This window comes from Fringilla coelebs (genome assembly GCF_963513975.1).
Source record: "Fringilla coelebs genome assembly, chromosome: 1".
NCBI lineage: Eukaryota > Metazoa > Chordata > Aves > Passeriformes > Fringillidae > Fringilla > Fringilla coelebs.
In genome coordinates this window covers 101,531,763-101,554,996 of record NC_140028.1, presented here as the reverse complement: position 1 = coordinate 101,554,996, position 23,234 = coordinate 101,531,763, and the positions used below count along the sequence as shown (strand labels likewise).

At 39.7% G+C, this 23,234-nt stretch overlaps 1 protein-coding gene across 1 annotated transcript in view; it reads left to right on the top strand.

The window, feature by feature from the left end:
• Positions 1–23,234, top strand: part of SUGCT (succinyl-CoA:glutarate-CoA transferase) — a 313,226-nt gene that overhangs the window by 38,959 nt on the left and 251,033 nt on the right. Inside the window, exon 8 of the mRNA XM_084207991.1 lies at positions 6,355–6,498. Coding sequence (XP_084064117.1) covers positions 6,355–6,498 — 144 coding nt within the window. The remainder of the gene's footprint in view (positions 1–6,354; positions 6,499–23,234) is intronic.

Here is a 23,234-nt window from a genome sequence, read left to right as displayed (position 1 = left end):
GTGGGGGTGCTCCTGGTACTCTGGAAGCAGTAGTGCAGATCTTGTGAGTACAATACTTGCATGTTCTAGATAAACAAGGAATTCATAAAGTTTCTGTACTACGTGTCAGCTGTTCATGTCTGAGTATGTTGTTGAAAGCTAGCCACGTGATCTGGACACAACTCAATTGTAGGGTTGATACTCTGCCAATAGACTTGTTTTCTACTGAGAACAATGGCAAACATCAGAAGTTTGTACTTCTGGCAACTATTGTTACCAGAGTTGTCCTTTTTGTTAGGGAAAAAAGCCAAAATCAAGCATTTTTTGACTGAGTAAGCTGAAACATCTTGTGCCTAGTTTCCCGAGGCTGTCCATTTCTGCTGTGTTGTTGGTATGTGCTCATAGGACGTTCCATCTCAGAACATGAGAACGTTCCATCTCAGAACATGAAATTGAGTGCAGTTCTTACAGGCACTTCTCTTCAAAGATATAATGTACACGTGCACTAAGTAATGACTGGTCACAGTAACTGCAGTGTAAGTAAATTTCACATTGTGTCTGTTGAATGGAGGTTGATACTTCCAATACAATGCCAGAAATTTCATGCACACCTCAAAATATACCAATCAAAATTGAAAGGATATACAAACTGTTTAAAAGGGGCAGATGATGTTAGTACAACATGAATAAAGAAAGGTAGATAGAAAGATTAAAAAACACAGAACTTTTGTACGGCTTTTCAATGATATGTGAATGCCAGCATAAATAACTGTTATACTGAATAATTGCTGCAAGTTATGTTATGAAAATAATAGTCCTCAGTGGCTGTTATGAAGATGGATTTTATTAAAAGATTGTGTTAAGGTCTACACTGGATAACCAGATGTTTTCATCACCTCACCAAGACTTGAGGTAATGTAATCATAGGAATCATTTAGTCCCTGTCAGTAACAACTTTCTCTGTTCACTGGGGGCTTCTAAGAAATCATTCAAACTTAGTCACTCTTTCTCATGATTAAAATTAGCATGCAAAAATTTGCTTATTTTTCTTTATTTGAAGTTGTTTATGTAGTATTTCCTCATTTTTGGATGTATAGATGGTCAGTATTGTTTCAAAGACTTAAGTAGTCAATGACTCCAAAAAAACAAATGTGCTTTTAGTTGTTGTAGTGAAAACTTATCTAAGTGACTGTAAAATCATATGCTTGTTGGAAAGTAACTTTAAAATAGTGAAGTATTATTAATAGTAAAATCTTCCATTTTTTAAACATTTATGTTCATGTGACAGAATTGTGTTTAAAATTTCACAAAACTGAACAAAAGTAGAAAACCTTGTTTCAGTCAACATGTAGAAAAGTGGCCAAAGAAAAAGAAGAAAAAAGAAAACAGAATTTCATGATGTTTTTTTTTAAATAAAGCTTAAATTATTTGTTGATTAGATAATGTGGAATTAATGTGCTTAAAGTAATAAGTTCATTTGAATGGGTAGACTAGGGTCTGATTTTTTTTTTTTTAGAATAAAATGGAAACTGCTCCTCTTATAAACTGGAAATAAAATAAAGGAAAAGTTATAACAGATGATGTTGGGTTTGTATTTCATTGCAGTAGCTATAGATAGTCAGTATAACATCATCAGTGCGACAGTGCTCTTTGGAAACATCCCTTTGGTAAACAAACCATCGCATGTTCTTGCAGGATGGTCTTAGAGGCATCAGCTGATGCAACAGACAAATTGAGTGAATCTGAGCAAGCAGCAAAAAAGCACCTACATACGTGACTGAGGTGCCGAATGTTGAGGTATACATATTTATGTTGATGTATACATATTTACAGTTCCTTAGGAAGAATTTAATAATAGGGTACTAAAATTTTGTCCAGTATCTGTCATATACAAAAGTGTATAATCCAATAGCAGTATATATTCCTGCCTATAAAAAAAAAAAACTTGCTTTTTTTTCTCTTTCTCATTGTTTCTCTTTTTTTTTTCCTAGCATCACTTAATGGGAATAACTTTGAAATGCTTCTGAGTGATATTCTGGGCATTGAAATTAAGCTATAACTTCTGCAATATTGCAAAAATATTGGCACGAACAACTGCATTTGTGCTAGTGTTGTTTTTGCTGATTGTACAAATACAAGCACAGCGGAATATTGTCTTTAAACATGGTTTTGTGTACAGAAACCTGCAAGCTCTTATAGACGTACTTGATTGCTTGTGTATTAGAAGTGTATCACGCCTGTGAAATTTGAAATTCTAATTGAAATTTCTATGACTTATCAAAACCATAACTGGAAATTAATTAAAGCCCAGTTTGGTTACAAATCCCCTTCCATCTCCTAGTGGATTATTACACGTGGTCATCAATACTTGAAGTACCTTTATAGTGGTGTATTCTTTCTTGAGGAAAAAACATTTTTGGTTTACTGAATATGAGACAGCATTTTATCTGCAATCCAGGGATGACATTCTTCAGTTTAGTACCAAGCAAAGTGTTACAAAAGAATACACATGGTATATATAGCTCAGAGCTGTTGAAAAATACAGCCATTGCTGGATCATATTAGCTTCAGCAATTATTTCACATCTGTAAAACTACTGGACTTAGAATGCTTTTCTTAAGCATGTCATTTCAAAACAATTTGCATTTTAAATGGATGATTTTTGTATTACTGATGTAAGTTTGGGAAGAGAAATTATGTCAAAGAGGAAAAAAAATAGCTCAGGAAAGGAAGCTTCTGAAACATTGTGGCTATATCTGGGTGAGAATATGTTGACAATGTAAGGAAGTTAGCAAACAGCAAAAATTAGGAATAAAAGTGTAAACTATAAGATTGAGCAATAGCAAAGCACAGTGATTTAAAAACAAAAGGTCTGCTTAACTGGTATGAATCTTTATCTTTTCAAATGAGGAAAGGGCAGCTCCTGATGCTGCGCATAATTTAGAGTCCAAGCCAGCCCTTGAGGCTGGATGGCAGCTTTGTTTGCTTAAGACACATTCTCCCTGGCTAGTGCTACATTTGTTCTTCCTACCAGAACAATAAAATCATTTTTGTCTGGCAGGGATGGTGGTGTTTGTCACTTTTGAAATAACTTGCTTGAATAACAGATACTGTATAGATCCTTACTTTGCCCAGGTAAATGGTATAATGTTAGCTACACAAAAGTACTGCTGTGCTAGCAGAAGCTTTGTCTAAAGGAAGGTTATTTCTCTGTGTGTTTTAGCTTTATCCTTCATGTAAAGCAGCTTCACATCCCTTGTTCTGCAGGATAGTGATAAAGTCTGAATGACACTGTTCCACAGTACTTACGCCTGTATATCCTGCCACAGAAAGACTGGTTTATGGCACAGGAGCTGATTGAAGCTGATTAAATGGTGAGACACGGCAGCTCATCATGAGTCTTGGTAGAAAGACCAAGGATGGCTAGAAATTGTGTGAACTGGTTCAGAATTATAGGTTGTGGAGTGTTAGGGTAAAACAAAGCCAACATGTTAAAAGTAACATAGCAGTATAGTGCTAGTAGTATGTAGGAGTGTTCTCCAAGGGGAAATTGTGAAAGTATTTTCAGAAATAAAGAACTTTTTACTGAGACAAAGGAAGTATTTGCTTTTAAACATTAGATAGTTTAGTACTTGATGAGGAAGGTTCTGGAGTTCATATGTAGCAACCTATTAAAAGAATCCAAATTTCTTCATCTTCAAAATGTGGTGTTCTCCTTAAAGGATAAAATTAAGGACACTCTGAAAACAGTGGACAGTGTTTTCAAACTAAGAATGTTGCAGCACATCTGTTTGTAAAATCTATTTTTGGTTTCTTCTCAACCCAGTGAATGCAATGAAGTGGCTATAATAAAGAAAGAGCAATTTAAACAAACTGATTACTTGCAGCAGATAATATGAGGGTGTTTTTGTTTTTTTTTTTGTTTTGGTTGGGTGTTTTTGTCTGTGTGAGTGTTTTTTTGCTGTGTGGGATTTTTTTTCTTTGGTTGTTTGTTTTGTTTTTTCTTTTATTTCTCTGTGGTAGGTCTGAGGAGCATAAACCTTCTCATGGGCTAATTAGTTTTCTCGGTAGGCCTGTGCATATAAAAGTGAAGAACAAACTTTCCTGGTTTTCCCCAGAACTGGGTACAATGAGAGTGGTAAATAGCTGGAATCTTTGAGTTGTGTTTTCTGTTGGGAAGCTGAAGTAGCTTTTAGGGTAGCATCTGGGGAAGGAAGAAATAAGAGATTCTTCAAAAAAGTACTACTTCCTAAAGCAGTGTTCACCTTAGTATTGTGTAGTTTATATATCATCCTATGGATATCTAGGCCATAGATAGTCACAGATTAATCCATACTGCAGTTTGGATGAGAGTAACAATTTTTTTTAAATTTTGCTATATTTTATACAGATTTTGTAATTTTTAGTCAATTTCATAACAAACAATTATTATTTATCAATTGACATTATTTTGAGTTGTCTTATGGTAGGCTTACTTGGGTGCCAGAACTCTGGAAGAGTCTAATTAGCTTTGCACTGCTATTTTTCTTCACAGTTTGAAAATTTAAAAAAAAAAGCCCAAACAAACAAACAAAAAAGTAAGAGTTCAAAATAAAAACAAAAACTGCTATGATAATCTGATCATCTGACCTCAAACTTTTCAGAGTAGGAAATAGAGAATTTTTCAGAAGAAGCACTACAATAAAAGCTTAGCTGGGCTGAAATTAGAAGTTCATTTTGCCATTGATTTCATAGGGTGTATATATCATGCCAATGATTACAGAAGTTCTGAAACACATGATGTAGATTCTTCCCTTGATGCTAGAAAAGGGATGACATACAGAAAAAGGATATTTGAACAAACAACTTTTTAGTGACTTCACTCAGAAGGTCATGAATTTGCATGTATTTGCATGTGTAATATTTAGATGTGTAAACAAAAAATTTGTGTTTGTTTTCTTACTGGAAGCCTGGAGTGTGTATAGTGGAAAATACAAAACTGAGCTTTCACTTGGGGAGGGACTGAAGATTAGAGAAAAAAAAGGAGAGAGAAGAATGAAGCAATATGGTTTTTAAACAGACAGGCAGCTGTGTCAGTGTACTGTAGAAATTGTTTAGGCCTTTAGCTTCTAAACATAATAAAATTCCGTCTTCACTAGCTTCTCTTGTCTCTAACATTATCTCTTTTCTTTTTGCATCGGTGAGTTGAAGCATTATGTTATTAGAGACAAAAAGCTGCATGACAAACCCTTCATGATTTCAGTATGTGGCATCACCAAGTGGCAGTTTTGTGTACATGCTGCAAGAATACCTGGTTTTCAGTGGTAGTTTTTATACATCAGGTCACTCAAAGATACTAATTTCTTGCACTAGCTGCAACTGAGTGCAACCATCCGACCAATTCCTTATCTACCAAGTGCCTTGGTTTAGAGACAAGCATGTCATGTGGGATGGTGTCAAATGCTTTGCACAAAACCAAGTAGGTGACATCAGTCACTCCTCCCAGATCTACTACTGCTGTAACCCCATCATAGAAGGGCACTAAATTTGTCAGGCACGATTTGCTCATAGTGAAGCCATGTTGGCTGTCACAAATCGGCTGCTCATTTTCCATGTGCCTTAGAATAGCATGCAGGAGAATCTGCTCCATAAGCCTGCTGGATAGGAAGAAGAGACTGGTGAGCCCATAGTCCCCCGGGTCTTCTTTTTTACCCTTTTAAAATGGGCCTTATGTCTCCCTTTTGCCAGTCAGTGGGAACTTCCTAGGACTGCTATGACTTCTCAAATATGATGGATAGTGTCTTAGCCATTCCCGCTGCCAAATCCCTTGGGTCCTGTAGATGTGGGTCATCAAGTTCAATGGGCTTATGCACCTTCAGGTTCCCTAGATGGTCTTGAACTTGATCTTTTCCTATAGCACATGGTTCTGTGTTGTTGTCTTTCCAACAGATATTGGGGTGGTTGAAGCCCCTCCTGAGGACCAGGGCTTGTGAATGTGAGGCCACTGCAATCTGTCTGTCGAGGGCCCCATCCACTCTGTCTCCGTGGATGGGTGTGTGTACAGGATTATAATGTTAGCTGCAATTGCCCTCCCTGTGATCTCAGTCAGCTCTTCATCCATCCCCAATGAAACTCCATGTGCTCCAGCTGGTCACTGGCATAGATGGAAACACTGCCTCCTTGTCTCCTTTGCCTGTCTTTCCCAAAGAGCCTATATCCCTCCATTCCAACACTCCAGTCACAGGAATCATCCCACCATGTCCCTGTCATGCCAATGAGATCCCAACCCTGCACAAATGTATTGTCTCTGCTTGCTTCTCTGCTTTTAATTTTTTCTTTGTTTATTGCTTTGTTTGTTTGTCTTGTTTCATTTTGGGGTGTTTTCTTTTTCTTTAGGATGGTGAGCCAGTTAGGTCAGGAGTAGCAATGACAGACCTTGCTACGGGGTTGTATTCATATGGAGCAATTATGGCTGGTTTACTTCAGAGGTATAAGACAGGAAAAGGACTACACATTGACTGCAATCTCCTGTCAACTCAGGTAGGAGTTGTAAAAAAATTGCTTTTTGTTGTATGGATGTTTGAACCTAAGAATACCATTTGCATATAAATTAAAGTGCATTAGTTAGTATAACTAATGACAGCACTAATAATGACATTAGTGATCATTCTCTTAACCTTCCACTCTGGTAGTGACCATTTTATATGACATGGTTATTGTTACTACTGCACTAAGCTTGGTTTTCACTTTTTGCAGAGGACTGCCATGTTCTGTGAAAACACAGGTTAATCAAGGTTTATAATACCATTATAAACCTCCAATCACAGTTGCAGTGAGTAACTGGAGACAGACAAGCCTAAGTGGTGAAACCAATGTTGAAAGGAAGGCTTTGGCACTGGGTCATGTTACTTCTAGAGCAACTGTATAACTTGTGAAAAGTCACCCAGAGTATTAAAGTATCACCCAAGTTTCAAAATAATGTAATCCAGGAGGTCTGCCTTTTGGCTCTGGGAGTTAAAAGAATGAAGTAAGGTTGAAGATGCATCATTCTTCCTCGGCATTAAAGGCAAAGTTGTTTTGTTCATGAAAGATATAGCATGTACTACATATAATGAGAATTTTAACTTTCTTCTTTGAATATTTGAACACCACTGGTGCAATGATTTATCATTTCTACAAAGCAGGTGGCATTGATATAAGCTGCTTATGATCAGATGATATGTTGTCTTGCTGATACCAACTGGGCGCATGGTACATAGGAATTTTTGTTTTAGCTTTAAAATGTACATCAAAATTGGATGCAGTCCTAATTAAAGCAAGTACAGTGCTCCATTGTTTTCATCCTTATTTAACTGTGTTTTTCTTCACGTTATAGCTGTCAGTACAGGTGAGAAATGACAGTGCCCATTGTGCTAAAAGTTGGCCCAGGTGTGAGCAAGAGGTTGGACACCTATATCATTGTATGGTAGCAATGATTGAGACTAAAGATTGAGTTTGAGTTTGCTCTTGTTTTAGTGCCTACTGCTTTTGTCTGAATAACTACTGAAATCAGAAAGGAGGGGAAATCCTTGCTTGAATCAATAAAGAACTTCTTATTTATTTCAGAACTAATGTTTGTAAGAACTGAATTTAATTATACTTAAATATATTTGCAAATGTTGTCTCCATATTGGAAAAATGTTTAGGAAAAAAACCAGTTCAGAAAATTTTTAAAATGTGTATTAAATGCTTATTAAATATTTTGTTTATATGTGGATGTAGAGGGGGTTTTATGTTTAAGGTATTGTAGCGTTATATGTTATGGCAGCTGCTCCTTGATCTTTTTAATTTCTAATTTTATAAAAATACTTCTCATAATTTTTATTGATTTCCAGAGTAATTCTGGGAGGTGTGTTTGTGCTTAATTCCTTGTTCCACTGGTTTTTGGCTTTTTATTTTTTTAATGAAGTCTTCTTGATTATTATTCAATGTTTTATCAAATGCCGAAAGCAAGAAGAGTTGAAGTTAGGTGTTTTTGTAACTTGCTTATTTTGTTACCTTATTTGTCTGAATAATATTTTTTCTTGATTAGGGTAGATTTGTCTATGCACAGAAGTGTTCTTATATTGCAAAATTTCCATCTTTTGGGCGCCGAGCGTGAGGCTTGAGGGCACATAAATGAAAAGGGAATAACAGTTCTTGAATAATCTGATTTTTTTGTGTGCGGCCATAGAAACCTCATTAAGCGACACCATGTGGTCCAGCTTGCCCTGGTTTGGGTGGCACGTGATCGTGGCTGTATTTCTCCCATTTGTAGGCCCTTATCTGAACATGGGTCCTATAACCAAGGCTACAGTGACTATTATCCAGTTTTTCTTATGGGTGAATAAGGTGAGGAATTCATGGACTTTTAACTTCCTCTGGAAAGTAGGCGCATGGATTCACAGCTATCACACACTAACTGTATGTTTTTGGGGTTACTTTAATAATGGCACCTTCCGTAAGGAAATGACACCAGGGGAAATCTTCTCCCAACCCTTTAACCATCTCTTTGGGTCCGCCCCACCAGTATTTGAAGGGATCAGATCCACTCTAAATATTAATGATAGCATACAGTGGCTGGTGTTACTGATAGGACTGTTCTATTTAGCATTTAGAGAGACGGGGAGACTAACCTGGATAACTACCCTCACGCCTACCCCAGAACCTAACATGCCACCAGAGTCTAGGGCTGCTGCTGCCCCAGAGCCTGACCCTACACCACAGCCCACCCCAGATGTGAACTACCCAGATTGGGTGGGGGGTCTGGTGAAGGAGTTGCGCCAGATGCTGAAGGAATACACTTCCCCAGCTGGTGAGAATCCCTCCCCCTGCCTTGAAGAGGGAGAGCCTAATAGTGCGGCAGCAGAACCCACAGATGTTACAACTGTCCAGGTTCCAGCTGAACTGCAGAGGCAGTCAGAGCCAGCAGCAGTTGCCCCTGTAGAAACAAGGAGATCGAAGACAAAAGCAGCGCACCCAGATAGGGGAGGGCCCTCACAGCCCACAGGGGAACCAGAGGTTGCAATCATCACTGAGTCCCTGACGTATGAAAGTCTCCGTCATCTGCATAAAGACATTGTACGACGGGGATGTGAAGCATATACAACCTGGCTTCTTCGGGTCTGGGATCTCATGGGCACAGGTGTCCAGCTGGATGGTGGTGAGGCAAAGAATCTGGGACCCTTGACTCAGGACTCGGGTATCAATCAGATTTTTGTAAGGGAGCCAGGGTCCCTTTCCCTCTGGGAGCGGCTTTTAATAAGTGTCAGAGAGAGGTTTGTCCACAGGGAAAGAATGCAGAAGCAGCACCATAGAATGTGCTGGAAGACTCTTGACAGCTAAGAGAAGTGGTGGTATTGGAGGTACTCTTTGGGAGGGATGGACAGCATGATAATCACCCCGACCAGATCAGGTGCACAGGGCAAATGCTGTGGAGTCTGGCAAATCTAGGGCCATCTCAATACACCACTTTCATTGCAACAATTAATGCCCATACCAACCAAGAGACAGTATGTTCTGTTGCCAACAAGCTTAGAAATTATGGAAGTATCAGTGGCCCGATGCAGGCTCATGTCTCTGCCGTCCAAGAACTCAGAGAGGAGATGAGGGAGATGAGGGAGGCGGTGAGAAGGAGCAATCCCCATATTGCACCAGTGCAAGTGACAGGCCCCAGATTCAGAGCCCAGCGCCCCCCAGCTAGAGAGAGAGGGTACACCCCACGGGCTGACCTGTGGTTCTTTCTGCGGGACCATGGAGAAGATGTGGGAAGGTGGGATGGAAAATCCACTTCTGTCCTGGCAGCATGGGTGCGTCAACTCAAGGAGGGAAACACTAACCGAGGGAACTCCAGTAAAGTGAAGGTAGCCTCTACCTCTCATGACTGTGCTGCTGAGTATGATATGTCAGACCCCCTTGAGGGTACTTCTACCATGTATGCCCAGGAAAGAAATAATAACCAGTGTTAGAGGGGCCCTGCCTCTAGCCAGGGAGAGGCATGGGAAAATCGGATTTAAATCGGATTTTCTGGACAGTGTGGATCCGATGGCCTGGCACATCAGAACCACAAAGGTACGAGGCTTTAGTGGATACTGGTGCGCAGTGTACCCTGATACCATTGGGACATGTGGGGGCAGAACCTGTTTCTATTGCTGGGGTGACAGGGGGATCACAGCAATTGACCCTCTTGGAAGCCGAGATGAGCCTGACTGGGAAAGACTGGAAAAAACATTTTATTGTGACTGGCCCAGAGGCCTCGTGTATTCTGGGCATAGACTTTCTCCGGAATGGCTATTACAAAGACCCAAAAGGGCTCCGATGGGCTTTTGGCATAGCTGCTGTGGAGGCAGAAAACATTAAGCAGTTGAACACCTTGCCTGGACTGTCAGAAAACCCATCTGCAGTAGGTCTCCTGAATGTGGAAGAGCAACGAGTGCCAATTGCCACCTCGACGGTGCACCGCCGGCAGTATCGGACGAATCGAGATGCCGTGATCCCCATCCACAAAATGATCCGTGAGCTGGAGAGCCAAGGGGTGGTAAGCAAGACCCACTCACCCTTCCACAGTCCCATCTGGCCTGTGCGCAAGTCTGACAAAGAATGGAGATTGACTGTGGACTACCGTGGCTTGAACGAAGTGACTCCGCCGCTGAGCGCTGCTGTGCCGGACATGCTGGAACTCCAGTATGAGCTGGAGTCCAAGGCAGCGAAGTGGTACACCACTGTTGACATCGCTAACGCGTTTTTCTCCATTCCTCTGGCAGCAGAGTGCAGGCCTCAGTTTGCTTTCACCTGGAGGGGCGTGCAGTACACCTGGAACTGACTGCCCCAGAGGTGGAAGCACAGCCCCACAATCTGCCAAGGACTGATCCAGACTGCACTGGAAAATGGTGAGGCTCCAGAACATCTGCAATACATTGATGACATTGTTGTGTGGGGGAACACGGCAATGGAAGTGTTTGAGAAAGGAAAGAAAATCATCCAGATTCTGCTAGAAGCCGGGTGCACCATCAAGAAGAGCAAAGTCAAGGGACCTGCCCGAGAGATCCAGTTCGTGGGAGTAAAGTGGCAAGATGGACGACGTCAGATTCCCACTGAGGTCATCAACAAGATCACCGCGATGTCTCCACCAACTAGCAAGAAGGAAACACAAGCTTTCCTAGGTGCCATAGGCTTTTGGAGGATGCACATTCCCGAGTACAGTCAGATCGTGAGCCCTCTTTACCTGGTCACCCGCAAGAAGAACAAGTTCCACTGGGGCCCTGAGCAACAGCAAGCCTTTGCCCAGATCAAGCAGGAGATCGCTCATGCAGTTGCCCTTGGCCCAGTCAGGACGGGACCTGAGGTGAAGAACGTGCTCTACTCTGCAGCCAGGAACCATGGCTTGTCCTGGAGCCTTTGGCAAAATGGTGCCTTTAGAGACTCAAGGCCAACCACTGGGATTTTGGAGTCGAAGCTACAGAGGGTCTGAAGCCAACTATACTCCAACAGAAAAGGAAATCTTGGCTGCCTACGAAGGAGTCCAAGCCGCCTCAGAGGTGATTGGTACGGAAACACAACTCCTCCTGGCACCCCGACTACCAGTACTGGGGTGGATGTTCAAAGGAAAGGCTCCCACCACCCACCATGCCACTGACGCTACATGGAATAAATGGATTGCTCTGATCACACAGCGCGCCTGTATTGGAAACCTGAATCGCCCTGGGATTTTAGAAATAATTACAAACTGGCCAGAAGGTGAAGACTTTGGTCTCGCTGATGAAGAGGAACAAGAGCAAGTGACACGTGCCGAAGAAGCTCCACCGTACAACCATCTACCAGCAGAGGAAACACGCTGAGCTCTTTTCACTGACGGTTCCTGTCGCATCGTAGGGATGAACCGGAAGGGGAAAGCAGCCGTATGGAGCCCCACACGACAGGTTGCACAAGTGCTCAAGCTACTGAAAGAGAAGGTGGATCAAGTCAACTTGCTGAACTCAAAGCTGTTCAGCTGGCCCTGGACATTGCTGAGAGAGAGAAATGGCCAAAGCTCTACCTTTATACTGATTCCTGGATGGTAGCCAATGCTCTGTGGGGCTGGCTGGAAAGGTGGAAAAAGGCCAACTGGCAGCGTAGGGGAAAACCAACCTGGGCTGCTGATGAATGGAAAGACATTGCCACCCGGTTGGAGAAGCTACCTGTAAAAGTCCACCACATAGATGCACATGTCCCCAAGAGTTGGGCTAATGAGGAACAGTGAAACAACCAACAGGTAGATCAGGCAGCAAAAATAGAGGTGTCAAAGACAGACTTAGATTGGCAACATTAGGGGGAGTTGTTCCTAGCTCCATAGGCCCATGATGGCTCAGGTCATCAAGGTAGAGATGCCACCTATAAGTGAGTGTGAAGTGCTGAAGTGCGGTAATTTTTAATGAGAAAAAAAGGAATCTACTATGTGTACTGAACCATCCTATTTATAGAACCATCCTATTTATAGTGTTTTGACAGCAGGGTCTTGTATGAAACTTCATGGTTTTGTCAGCATTTCATACACTGAGCTAATATTGCAGTGTGGCTGGATCTTTTGTTCATCCCTTCATCTGAACTGAAAATTGTGAGCCTGGCCAATACATATTCATTGTTCATTGTTGATGACTTTGACAGTGTCACAAAGGAATAAAAACCCCAGGGGTTAAGACACTCAGGTAATTAGAAAATGGTTTGGTTTGTTTTATACAGAAAACTTAGCATCTAAATGGCCTAAATCTAAATCTGTGTCTGCACTATCACTTTTCTGCATGCCTTGCAGAAATGCAAGAGGATTTAAATTTCTATTTTTTTGTGGAGGGGAGGGCTAGAAAATGCTTTTGATACTAATTTCCTGCACAGACATGCAAATAACAAAGAGCATTGAACTGAATTCAGCTGCCAACAAAACTGATCTGAAACTTTTTAAAGAACTATCCCACTGACTGGCAAATTAGTTTCATATTTGTTATCTGTGTAGAACCAAATTATAAGTGAGATCCTGTTCTCTGAAAAAATATTACTTTAAGAATATCTTAAAATATGTATATTTCTTTCAAATTCTGTGTTTTAAACACTTATTACTACCAAAGAAAATTTCTTTCCCCACAACAAGATAGGATTCTAGCATTTTTTTTGGACAAGAGATATGGTAACTCTTCGGATGTGGTTTTGTAGTGAGCAGAAACTTTCTATATCTCTCATCTATAAACTTTTAACCTGTGTCATACAGTTCCTTTGAAATTTTTGTCTTTTAGATGATTCACAGTTGTAAGCTCCAGATCTTTCAGCATCTAAATAGTGTCCTTTAGATGATACTGGTAAATAAGAAGGAAGTGGGGTTTGGATTTGGTTCCAATTATGCAATTGTGCCTTTTCTTCTGTTGTGGCTTAAAAAAATCTCTTGGACATTTTAATATCCTTCCTGTATTTAATTACGACCAGGCTCCAACAAATACTGTAATAAGTTGGTTTTGTTTGGATTAAAAATCTGCAAGAAATATTTTAGATATAACATTTCTGCAATTTTGAACATATTTTTTCCCAGATTCCACAGGGAGAAAAATATGGTTAATGTTGTTTGTATAATATGATTGTTCATCAGACACTTCTCTGCTTCTAATTACTATGTTTTAGTTTGTATTTGCTATAGCAAATATCTTCTTAAAATGTTGAAATTACTCTAGAAAAACCTAGAAAATTGGTATAAATTATTTTCTTTATTTCATTTTTGTTTTTAATTAAGCAGCTAGTTTCCTGAGGGAATGATGAGGGTTAGAAGCTATTAGTTTTTGTTTCTGCCTCACATTTTCCCATGATGATTCTGTTTAAGGCTTATCTATTTAAGGTACTTTCAGTGCTGTCTATTCAGAGTTTTCATGGCATGTCTTTTATCAATTATTGAGCGTAGGTGAAACTCGTAACAGTTCCACCATACTGCCGATAGGACATACAAGGAATCACAGAATCCCTGACAAGTAAGTTGTGTGGAAATATCAGTCTTGGAACTTTAATACTGCTCAGGTGTCTTGACTGTATCTTGTTGCTCCTCCACTTGCTGAGAGTCATGAGTTGAATGAATACCAAAATACCAAAAGAAAAATCTTTTTTTTTAGAGGTTATTGCTTCTGGTGATTTTGGAGGCCAGCTCTGAGGACTGTTACACAGTTGTCTTGTTTTTGGGTATGGTTTGAATAAGGGTTTTTTACAAGCTTATAAAGAATCATCTTTGCAAAACATAGTATTCTTAATCTCCACCATAACAAAAAATTGAGCAAGTTCTGTATGGAGATGACGTTTTTTTCACTGTATAGCTCTCATATGGAAAAATAACAAAATCTGAATTAATGTGAACATTTCTTTAAACATATACTGCACTTTAAACACTTCTTGGCTTGTATTCTTGACAATTTCCATTGAGGACAGCTGTATAACTAAGAACAGAATTTATCCCTCTGGGTTTTAAGCAGCCAGAATTTGATTGAATAGACCATACACGCATGACAGTAACTCAATTTAATATTGGCCTCTGTGGAATTTGTGTTATGATTTCTAATGATTAGTTATGCAGTCATTGGTAGAACATCCTCCAACTGGATCTTGGTTTTATTTAGAGGCTTTCTTTACTCTGTAAACAGAATACATATTCAAATTGCTAGGGAATTTCTTCTTTAAGTGCTACCTAACTGTAAATTCTCTGGTTTTTTTCTCTTTGGTTCTTGAGCTAAAGAAACCAAGCCTGAATGAGTTGCAGCTTCATTTTCCTATGTTGATCTGCCTCTGTCATTAATTAGAGAAAGACTAGAAAGGAGATAGAAAAAATATGTCCCTTTTTTACTAAAAAAAAAAAAAGGATGCCTGGAGTGGGTAGGGGAGAGAGTTTGAAGACAAAGGAAGACATTTCTTTTAATAAGCTTTTAATTTAGATGACCTTTAAATAAGGGTGTAATCTTGGAAATGGAGTCAAGATGTTTATTACCAGCAGATCAGACTTCAGAATCGTGCTGAGTATTAGGAGAAGGATAACCTGGGTAAATGAAAAGAAAGGGGAATGATTTAAGCAACTAGTACCAGAATAAAAACATATAGTGTACCCCAAAATCTCACCTGCCCCTCTAAAGTCATAGAAGTTTCAGAAGCCATTCAATAAGTTCATCAAACTAGGATAAAGCCTTTCAACACATTGTGCTCGATTTTAAAATGTAAATAACAAGTAATAGGGTTGTAACTTGATGGAAGAGGTTTTAGTTTTATGTCATGGAAAATTTTAACTTAACAAGACAGCTGATTTTTATGTGCTGCTGAACCTCTGGAAACCTAATAAACCTTAACAAATGTGGCATTTTGGGATATGGTGATAGAACTCTAGCTAAGGTTTCAACACTGCTTAGTTTGATTACCTCAGAAAACTCTCATTAAAATTTCTCTGTAGATTATAATTATTTTTTTTATAAAGATAAAGGATTATGCTGAAACACATTTGAAATAATGACTTCCTTTGGTCTGATGAGGTCCTGCTGCCAGAATTTCTCTTTGTATTCAGCACAGTATTGTTTCTCTATTCAGCATTGGTTTTGGCTAATCAGTTAAATTGCAAACACTTTAGAGAAGTGACATGGGGTTAGGCCAATAAGTCACAACTTATTACCTACTATGTTTTAGTGAAAGCTATAAAAATGTCTTCAGACTCTAGTTTAGGACTTCTAAAACAGGTATCCATTAAACTGTAGAAAAGTCATAGAATTATCAAGCTTGAAAGAGACCTTTAAGACCATGAAGTCCAGCTGTCAATCCAGAACTACTGCTACAACCCCTAAATCACTAAATCACATGATCCAGATGCAGCCACCTCATAGACATCTCCAGGGATGGCGACTTCACCCTGGGCAACCTATTCCAATGCCCGACCACCTTAACACTGAAATTTTTTTCCCTAGTATTTGAATCTTCCCTATCTCAGCATAAGGCTGAGATAGGGAGGATTCATCTGGTCCTCTCACTGCAGGCACAGGAGAAGAGACCAGTCCCCACCTCACTACAGCATCCTTTTGGGTAGTTGTAGAGAGCAATGAGGTCCCTCCTGAGCCTCCTCTTCTCAAGAATAAACAACCCCAGCTCCCTCAGCCGTTTCCCATAAGAAACGTTTTCCAGACCTTGCACAAGCCTTGCTGCCCTTCTTTGGCCACACTCCAGCACCTCAATGTCCTTCCTAAAGTGAGAGGCCCAGAACTGAACACAGTACTCAAGGTGTGACCTCACCAGTGCCAAGTACAGGAGGGGGATCTCTGCCCTGGTCCTGCTGCCACACTGTTCTTCATGCAGGCCAGGATGCCATTGATCTTCTTGGCCACCTGGGCACACTGCTGCCTTATACTGAGCATCCTCAGGCCCCTTTCTACTGACCAGCTCCTGAGCCACTCCTCCCCAAGCTTGTAGGGCTGCATGGTCTTGCTGGGACCTGAATGCAGAACCCAGCACTTCCCTTTTGTTCCTGTCATGTTGTCCTCAGCCCACTGATCAAGCCTGTCCAGGATTCCCTGCAGACCCTTCCTACTCTTGAGCAGATCAACATTCCCACCCAGTCAGTGTTTTCTGCAAATTTACTGAGGGAACCCTGAATCCCTAGGTCCAGATCATCAAAAAAGATGTTAAACAGGGACCAGCCCCAAAACTGAGCCCTGGGGAACACTGCTAGTGACCCATCACCAGGTGGATTTAGTTCAATTCACCATAACACTCCAAGGCTGGCCACCAAGCCAGGGTTTTATTAACTGAGGTGTTTGCTCATCTAGGAGAATGCTGTGGGAGACTCTGCCAAATGCTTTACTGAAGTCTAGATAGAGTACATCCACTGCCTTTCCCTCATCTACTCAGTGGGTCTCTTGTTCATAGAATAAGATCAGACTGGTCAAGCAGGACTTGCCTTTCACAAATGCATGCTGTCTGGGCTTGATGCCCTGGTTGTCCTACATGTGCCATATAATGGCACTTAGGATGATCTCTTCCCTAACCTTGGTTGGAACTGATGTCAGGCTGACACGGCTGTAGTTCCCTGAATCATCCTTTGGCTGCATGCTTTACAATTGCTAATTTCCAGTCAGCTGGAACTTCTCCAGTTAACAAGGATTGCTGGTAGAGGTGGTTTAACAAGTTCTTTTCCTTCCCTCACTACCCTGGGGTGGATCACTATGGTGAGTGTCTAGTCAGAGTTCAGTTATTTGTAAAAATTCCTTGCCTTGCTTTGAATGAATTTGGTAGTACTAGATTTCTCTATTAAATATATTTGAAGTTATTTTTATTTTAGTTTCCTCTTTGATAAAACATTTTGGGTTTTTTGTGATACTAAAATATTTTTGTAGATTGAATAAAGAATAAATTCCTTCTTCAGAGTATAATTTACAATGTTGCCACTACTTAAAAAGCATTATGTAGAAGTGCTGTATTCTGTCTCCAGACTCATTGGTAATACTCAAGTCAAATAGAACTTTGGACCACATTTCTCTGACTTGCACGCTGTGTAACAGCTTAGTAAATGAACTACATCTGCAATGTGAACAGCATTAAAATACTCAAAAGAGCTTTATGGGCATTGCTTAATGCTGCAGAGGCACAGAAATTATACTCTTGTAACACATCCTATTTCAAACATTTCATTAAATTGCATGGATTTGTTTCTTGTGACATCCCTGTAGTGCATCAGCACCATTAGCACCATTAAGTACTTAATGGACAGTGCATGGAGATTTTCAGTGTTAGAACTAAAGCCATAGTTGTTGTGCTAAAGTAATAGTGTAGTAAGTGGGAGATTTCGCTGTGATAATAGGCAGAGAACATTTGCACATTTCTCACACAACCAAATAGCCATGACTTGTTTCTTTACGTGCCTCCCTGTTTATCAAATGAAAAGTCTAAAAATCTACCTGTTTGCACTGCTGCAGCAAAAGCTGTTGAAGTTAGTATTATATTTTATGTTTGTATTTGTTCACTACAGATAAGAGGAAAATGACAATGTCAGTAGACAAACACACCTAAGTTTCTTTTTCCCATGCAAGTGTTAATGCTGATAAATGTGGAGAACAAAAAGATGAGTGATGTAAATGGTTAGACGTATGCATATTTTCATTGTAAACAGCACTGTTCCTATCATAAGATCAAAAGTGAAAAGTGCCTTAATACAGCATGTTTTGGACAGTGACAGCTTTCCATGGAGAAGCATTCTTATTACTGATTAAATAAAAAAATAGTATCCTTCACAAAGTGTATATAAAATTCAGTCTGGAGCCTCTGGATACAACACAATTACAAACAAGCATAAAAATTGCTATAGTTATTTTGATGCCTGTCTTCACAGGTAATGAAATTTTATATGGGCAAAATCTGTTTATCATATTTTTATGCTTTCATGTTTCCATTCTCAGTCATCAAATATAGCTATTATTTCTAGAATAGAAAAGAATAATATAGGTTGGGAAAGAACTTTAAGATCATCAAGTAATTCAGCACTGCCAAGTCCATCACTAAAACATGTCCCTAAGTGCCACATCTTTTAAATAACCCCAGCTACAGTGACTCCACCACTTCCCTGGGCAGCTTGTTCCAATGGCTGAAAACCTTTTCTGTGAAAATATTTTTCTTATTATCTAATCGAAACCTCCTGGATTTAGAGGCCTTTTCTTCTTGTCCTATCGCCTGTTGCCTGGGAAAAGAGACTGGCTCCCCCACTTCACTACAGCCTCCTTTCAAGAAGTTGTAGGGAGCAATAAGGGTCATCTCTGAGCCTTCTTTTCTCCAGTCTGAGCAATTCAAGCTCCCACAGCTGCTTCTTATAAGACTTGTGCTCCACACCCTTCACCAGCTTCGCTGGCCTTCTCTGGACATGCTTCAGCACCTCAGGATCTTTCTGGTAGGGAGGGGCTCAGAACTGAACACAAGGATTTGAGGCTGCACCAAAATCACTGCCCTGGTCCTGTTGGCCACACTGTCCCTGATACAGGCCAGGATGCCCCTGTCCTTCCTGGCCACCTGGGCACACACACTGCCTTCTGTTCAGCGGCTGTCAACCAGCACCCCCAGGTCCTTTTCTGTTGTGCAGGATCCAGCACTACTTGTTGAACCTCCTACCAGTGACTTTGGCCCATTGATCCAACCTGTCCAGGTCCCTCTGCAGAGCCTTCCTACCCTCCAGCAGATCAGCACTGCTGCCCAGCATGGTCTTGTCTGCAAACTGACTGAGGGGGCATTGGGTCCCCTTGTCCAGTGTGTTGTTAAGGATGTTAGACAGAACTGGACCAGACACTGAGCCCTGCAGGGGCCCAGAATTTCCTCCCTGTTCACAAACAACAGGTCCAGAGAGCTCTTTCCCTAGCTGGCTCTCACCAAGTGCATCAGGAAGTGATCTTCCACATGCTCCAGACTCCCAGACTGTTGCCTCTTTGTTGTGTTGTTTTTTAAGATATCTACTGTGTTGAAGTCCTTCATGAGAGCAAGGGATAGCAATTGTGAGACTTCTGCCAGCTGCTCATAGAGTATTCTGTCTTCCCTTTATCCTGGTTGGGCAGTCTATAAGCCTGCCACCAGGATATCTGCCCTGTTAGCCTTCTTGATTCTTACCCAGAATACTCAACCCTGTCCTCACCATCATTTAGCTCTAGAAAATCAAGACACAAAATGTGTTACAGTGTAAGAGAAACCTATACAGTGTAGCAGAATAAACTTTTTGTCAGTTGAATTTTGCCTGGACTTGGTAAAGCTGTGTGAAATACAGAACACAATGCATTTATTATTTCAATGCATATATAGTCTTTCTTCAGTGAGAATAAAGTCTTAAGAAAATAATTGTAGAAATTTACAGCTAAAGTTGCCTGATATGTCTGTTATCAACATCTGATTTCATTTGTTAGAACACTGCCAAAGTTTTAACTGTTGTGGCTGATTTTTCCATGTCATGAAAAAGGAAAGGGATTTGTTTTCAAAGTTACTTTAAAGTAACTTTCTGGAAACAAAGTTTGTTTCCAGAATCATGTTATGGGAAAGTCCACTGACAGGCTGTTTTGTTTTTTTCTTCTTTTTTTTTTTTTTTTCTTTATGAGAAACCCAGTACCTTCAGTTTTTGGATTTTGTACCGAGTTACAGACTAACTTTGGAGTTCTTGGTATTTTTAGCCTTAATATTCTCCTTAATAGATTTTTTTTTTTTTTTTAAGTAACAGGTTCCTTAGTGCTTTTCCTTTGTAATTATGAAGCTGAAGTAGTATCTTTCTTTACACTTTCAGGCAAAAAATTACTAGTATTTTATCATAGTCAAGAAAATGAAATTTATTGTTAATTTTAGAATGTGTCTCTCTTCAACTGGAGCTCATTTAAAAGAAGTTTTTTTTTTTATTTCCTTTTTCTCCTTAATGCCAGTGCTGTCTAATAGCTTCTCTGGTCAAGAATTTTATTTTTGATCCTCTACTCAAATTTCATCTGAGTATGTAGAAGTTTTTTTTTTTTGTTTGTTTGTTTGATTTCCTGTTTAATTGGAGAGATAGAAGTCCATTTACCATGTACTTACTCTTGAAACATACTTTTGAAATTACAAGTCCTACATCTGTTTGTTGCATCAGTCTTTGCTATTGTTAATGGTGATTGAATCTTAATCAGGAGCTGATCTCTATGCTATGGGAAGCATCCATTCTTGTCTTTTATGAGCTCTAAATAGCTCATTAAAAATAATTTGTAGATCAGTATTTTTTGTTGTTTCATTTCTCTGAATGTAGCAGTTCTCTGCAATGCAAATGCAGAGAACTTCAAATGCATTGCATTTGAAGGTGTCTGAGTTTCTCTATCTATGTAGTCTAAACTTTTTTTTGATAAAGCAAAAGATGTTATCAGACATCATTTCAGGCAAAACAAGTATTTATACAACTGTGTACCTTAAAGTCTATTTGCTCTTTTTATCTAACTTAACCTCTGAGAATTTGTATTCTAGATAAGGTATTCAAATACATTACCTCTTATTTTATTATTGCGTGGTTTGGGGGTTTTTATTGTTTCTGCTTCAATTAACACCTTCTAGCACATCTTTTGTGTGACTGTGATTTGCTGTGTGCTATTGTTCAGGTGGCTAACTTGAATCAACAAATCCCCCATGCTGAATGTGATTGCTGGCGTGGATGTGTATACCTGCCTAAGTGTCTGACTGGAAGGTACAAGAACAGGACACTATAGGATACCTGTTTTAAAATTCTAGTTATTTGTCATTAAAGATCTGATTTTATCTTAACAAGATTATAGTTGTGGCCAGGATTATGCCATTTATGCATACTTCAGTGCCAGGAGTCTTCTTTTGTGAAGGGTGAATTCATGATAATTTCCTGGAGTTTTTCATTAAGAGATATTGGTGTCACTGAGTAGAAAACACCTTTTACTGGAGCACAGTGTTCACAACATGACCACAGACATTTTTCAAAAATTCTCTTTTATAGTGTAAAGCCTTGGCCTATGTGATAGTAGTTTTACTTTTTTTAGTTAACTTTTGCAGGCCAGACCTGCTGCTTTGATGCAGGGAGACGATGGATGAAGCAGTAGAATCTTGCTCCTTTGTGGGCAGTGGCTTCGCTGCGTACTTGCAGGTGGGAATGTCTGCTCTGCCTATAGGTGTATGCCACTCTTGAACTGATTTTTAGCTTCTGCAGATCTCTCAACTTCAGGCTAGATGGGTGGCCCTTCCAAGCCTGAATGTAAGGTGATGTTTGTTGGTAGCACCTGCTGTGGTTTCCTGCTGGACCCCTGCATGATGGGCTGCCTTGAATTGTGGCAGCTCTCTTGCCTCTGCACAACGCTGTGGTTTCTGCTGCCCACTTGATTCTTGCAGGAATTTGAAACACAATTCCCTGTGTAAAAACTGATGGAACACCACCGTGCATTGTGGTGTGGTGCCACGTCCTGAAACAGTTGGGTCGATGCTTAGGAATTGCATAATTAGCTGGAAGAGCAGGGGTTGCCTGGTTGAGATAGAGGTTTTGGGTTTTGATGTGGGGTTTTTGGGTTTTTGGATAATGCAAAAATGACTCCAGGAGCAAGAGCTGATAGTCACTTGATGTGCATGTACATGGAAACAGCTTCCATAAAGGCAATAGGGAATAACTGCAAAAGCAAAATTAGTCAAACTTAAATGTTACCAGTGTCAAAATACTTGTTAGGAAAAACATAAACCAGTGAAATCAATCATTAGGTAAATATTAGCATGGGATCAGTGATTTTAAGAGACCTTTTCTAGTGTGCACCGAATATGGATTGTGATCTTATGTTCACATTTTTCTTGTCTAAAGATTTTTTTAATATGTCACCAGAAGTATGGAAAATGTGTAAATGGGAGATTATTGGCCTCTGTGCAACAGAAGGCCATGGAATTTTCTAGAATTATTCTTTTCCTGCAAAGCTGTAAATTAATAATTGTGTTACTACTTCTGTAGCATAGTGTAAGTTACCTATACCAGTGTAAAAGGCCTGAGTTTCAAAGTTAATAAGTCTACATGCTTGTTTTAAGAAAAAGCAAACAAAGAATGAGACAGAAATAAATTAACTTGGCTTAGAGTCAAAGCATTGTTAAGGTATGTGGCAAGACAGCAGACACAAAATTGGAGGGAGAAGAAAGTAAAGAATATAATTAAAATGTTATTTTCTCTTTCCAGTTACCTGTCTTTTGTTATTCATATACACTTGTTGAAACTGCATGTAAATGATTGATTGACTCAGTGAACTCATTGTAATAAATTATGTTTGATGTGCTATCTTGAAAAAAATCTTTTGAAATTCTGTCTCTTTTCTTTGTCTGCTGACCTTGTGGCTTTTAATATCTTGTTTCCCATCTGTCTGATTTCATCATAATCTGAGCATTACTTTTCAGACCTTAATGCAGCTCTCTTTTTGTTCTTATTTAAGTAAATCTGTTACACAAATATGGGATTTGGCCATCAACAGTAACATTAGAAAGGAATGTTGAAATATGTGTTCCCTTTACTGATGTGAAATAAAGAAACGCTTATCTGTAGATATTTGATAATGCATATTTACAGTACATAGATCTGTCTCTACAAGCCAATGAATACAGAGATGTCTGTATCATTGCATTACATCTGCTTTTATGTTGTAAGTTCAAAGGTTACTTTTGAGGATTATTTCTTAATTAAAGGAGAAAAGAAGTGGGTCTATAAGGTTTCAGAAAAGCAGTTTTAAGTGTAGATTTTAAAAATACTTAGCTGAATATGTCAT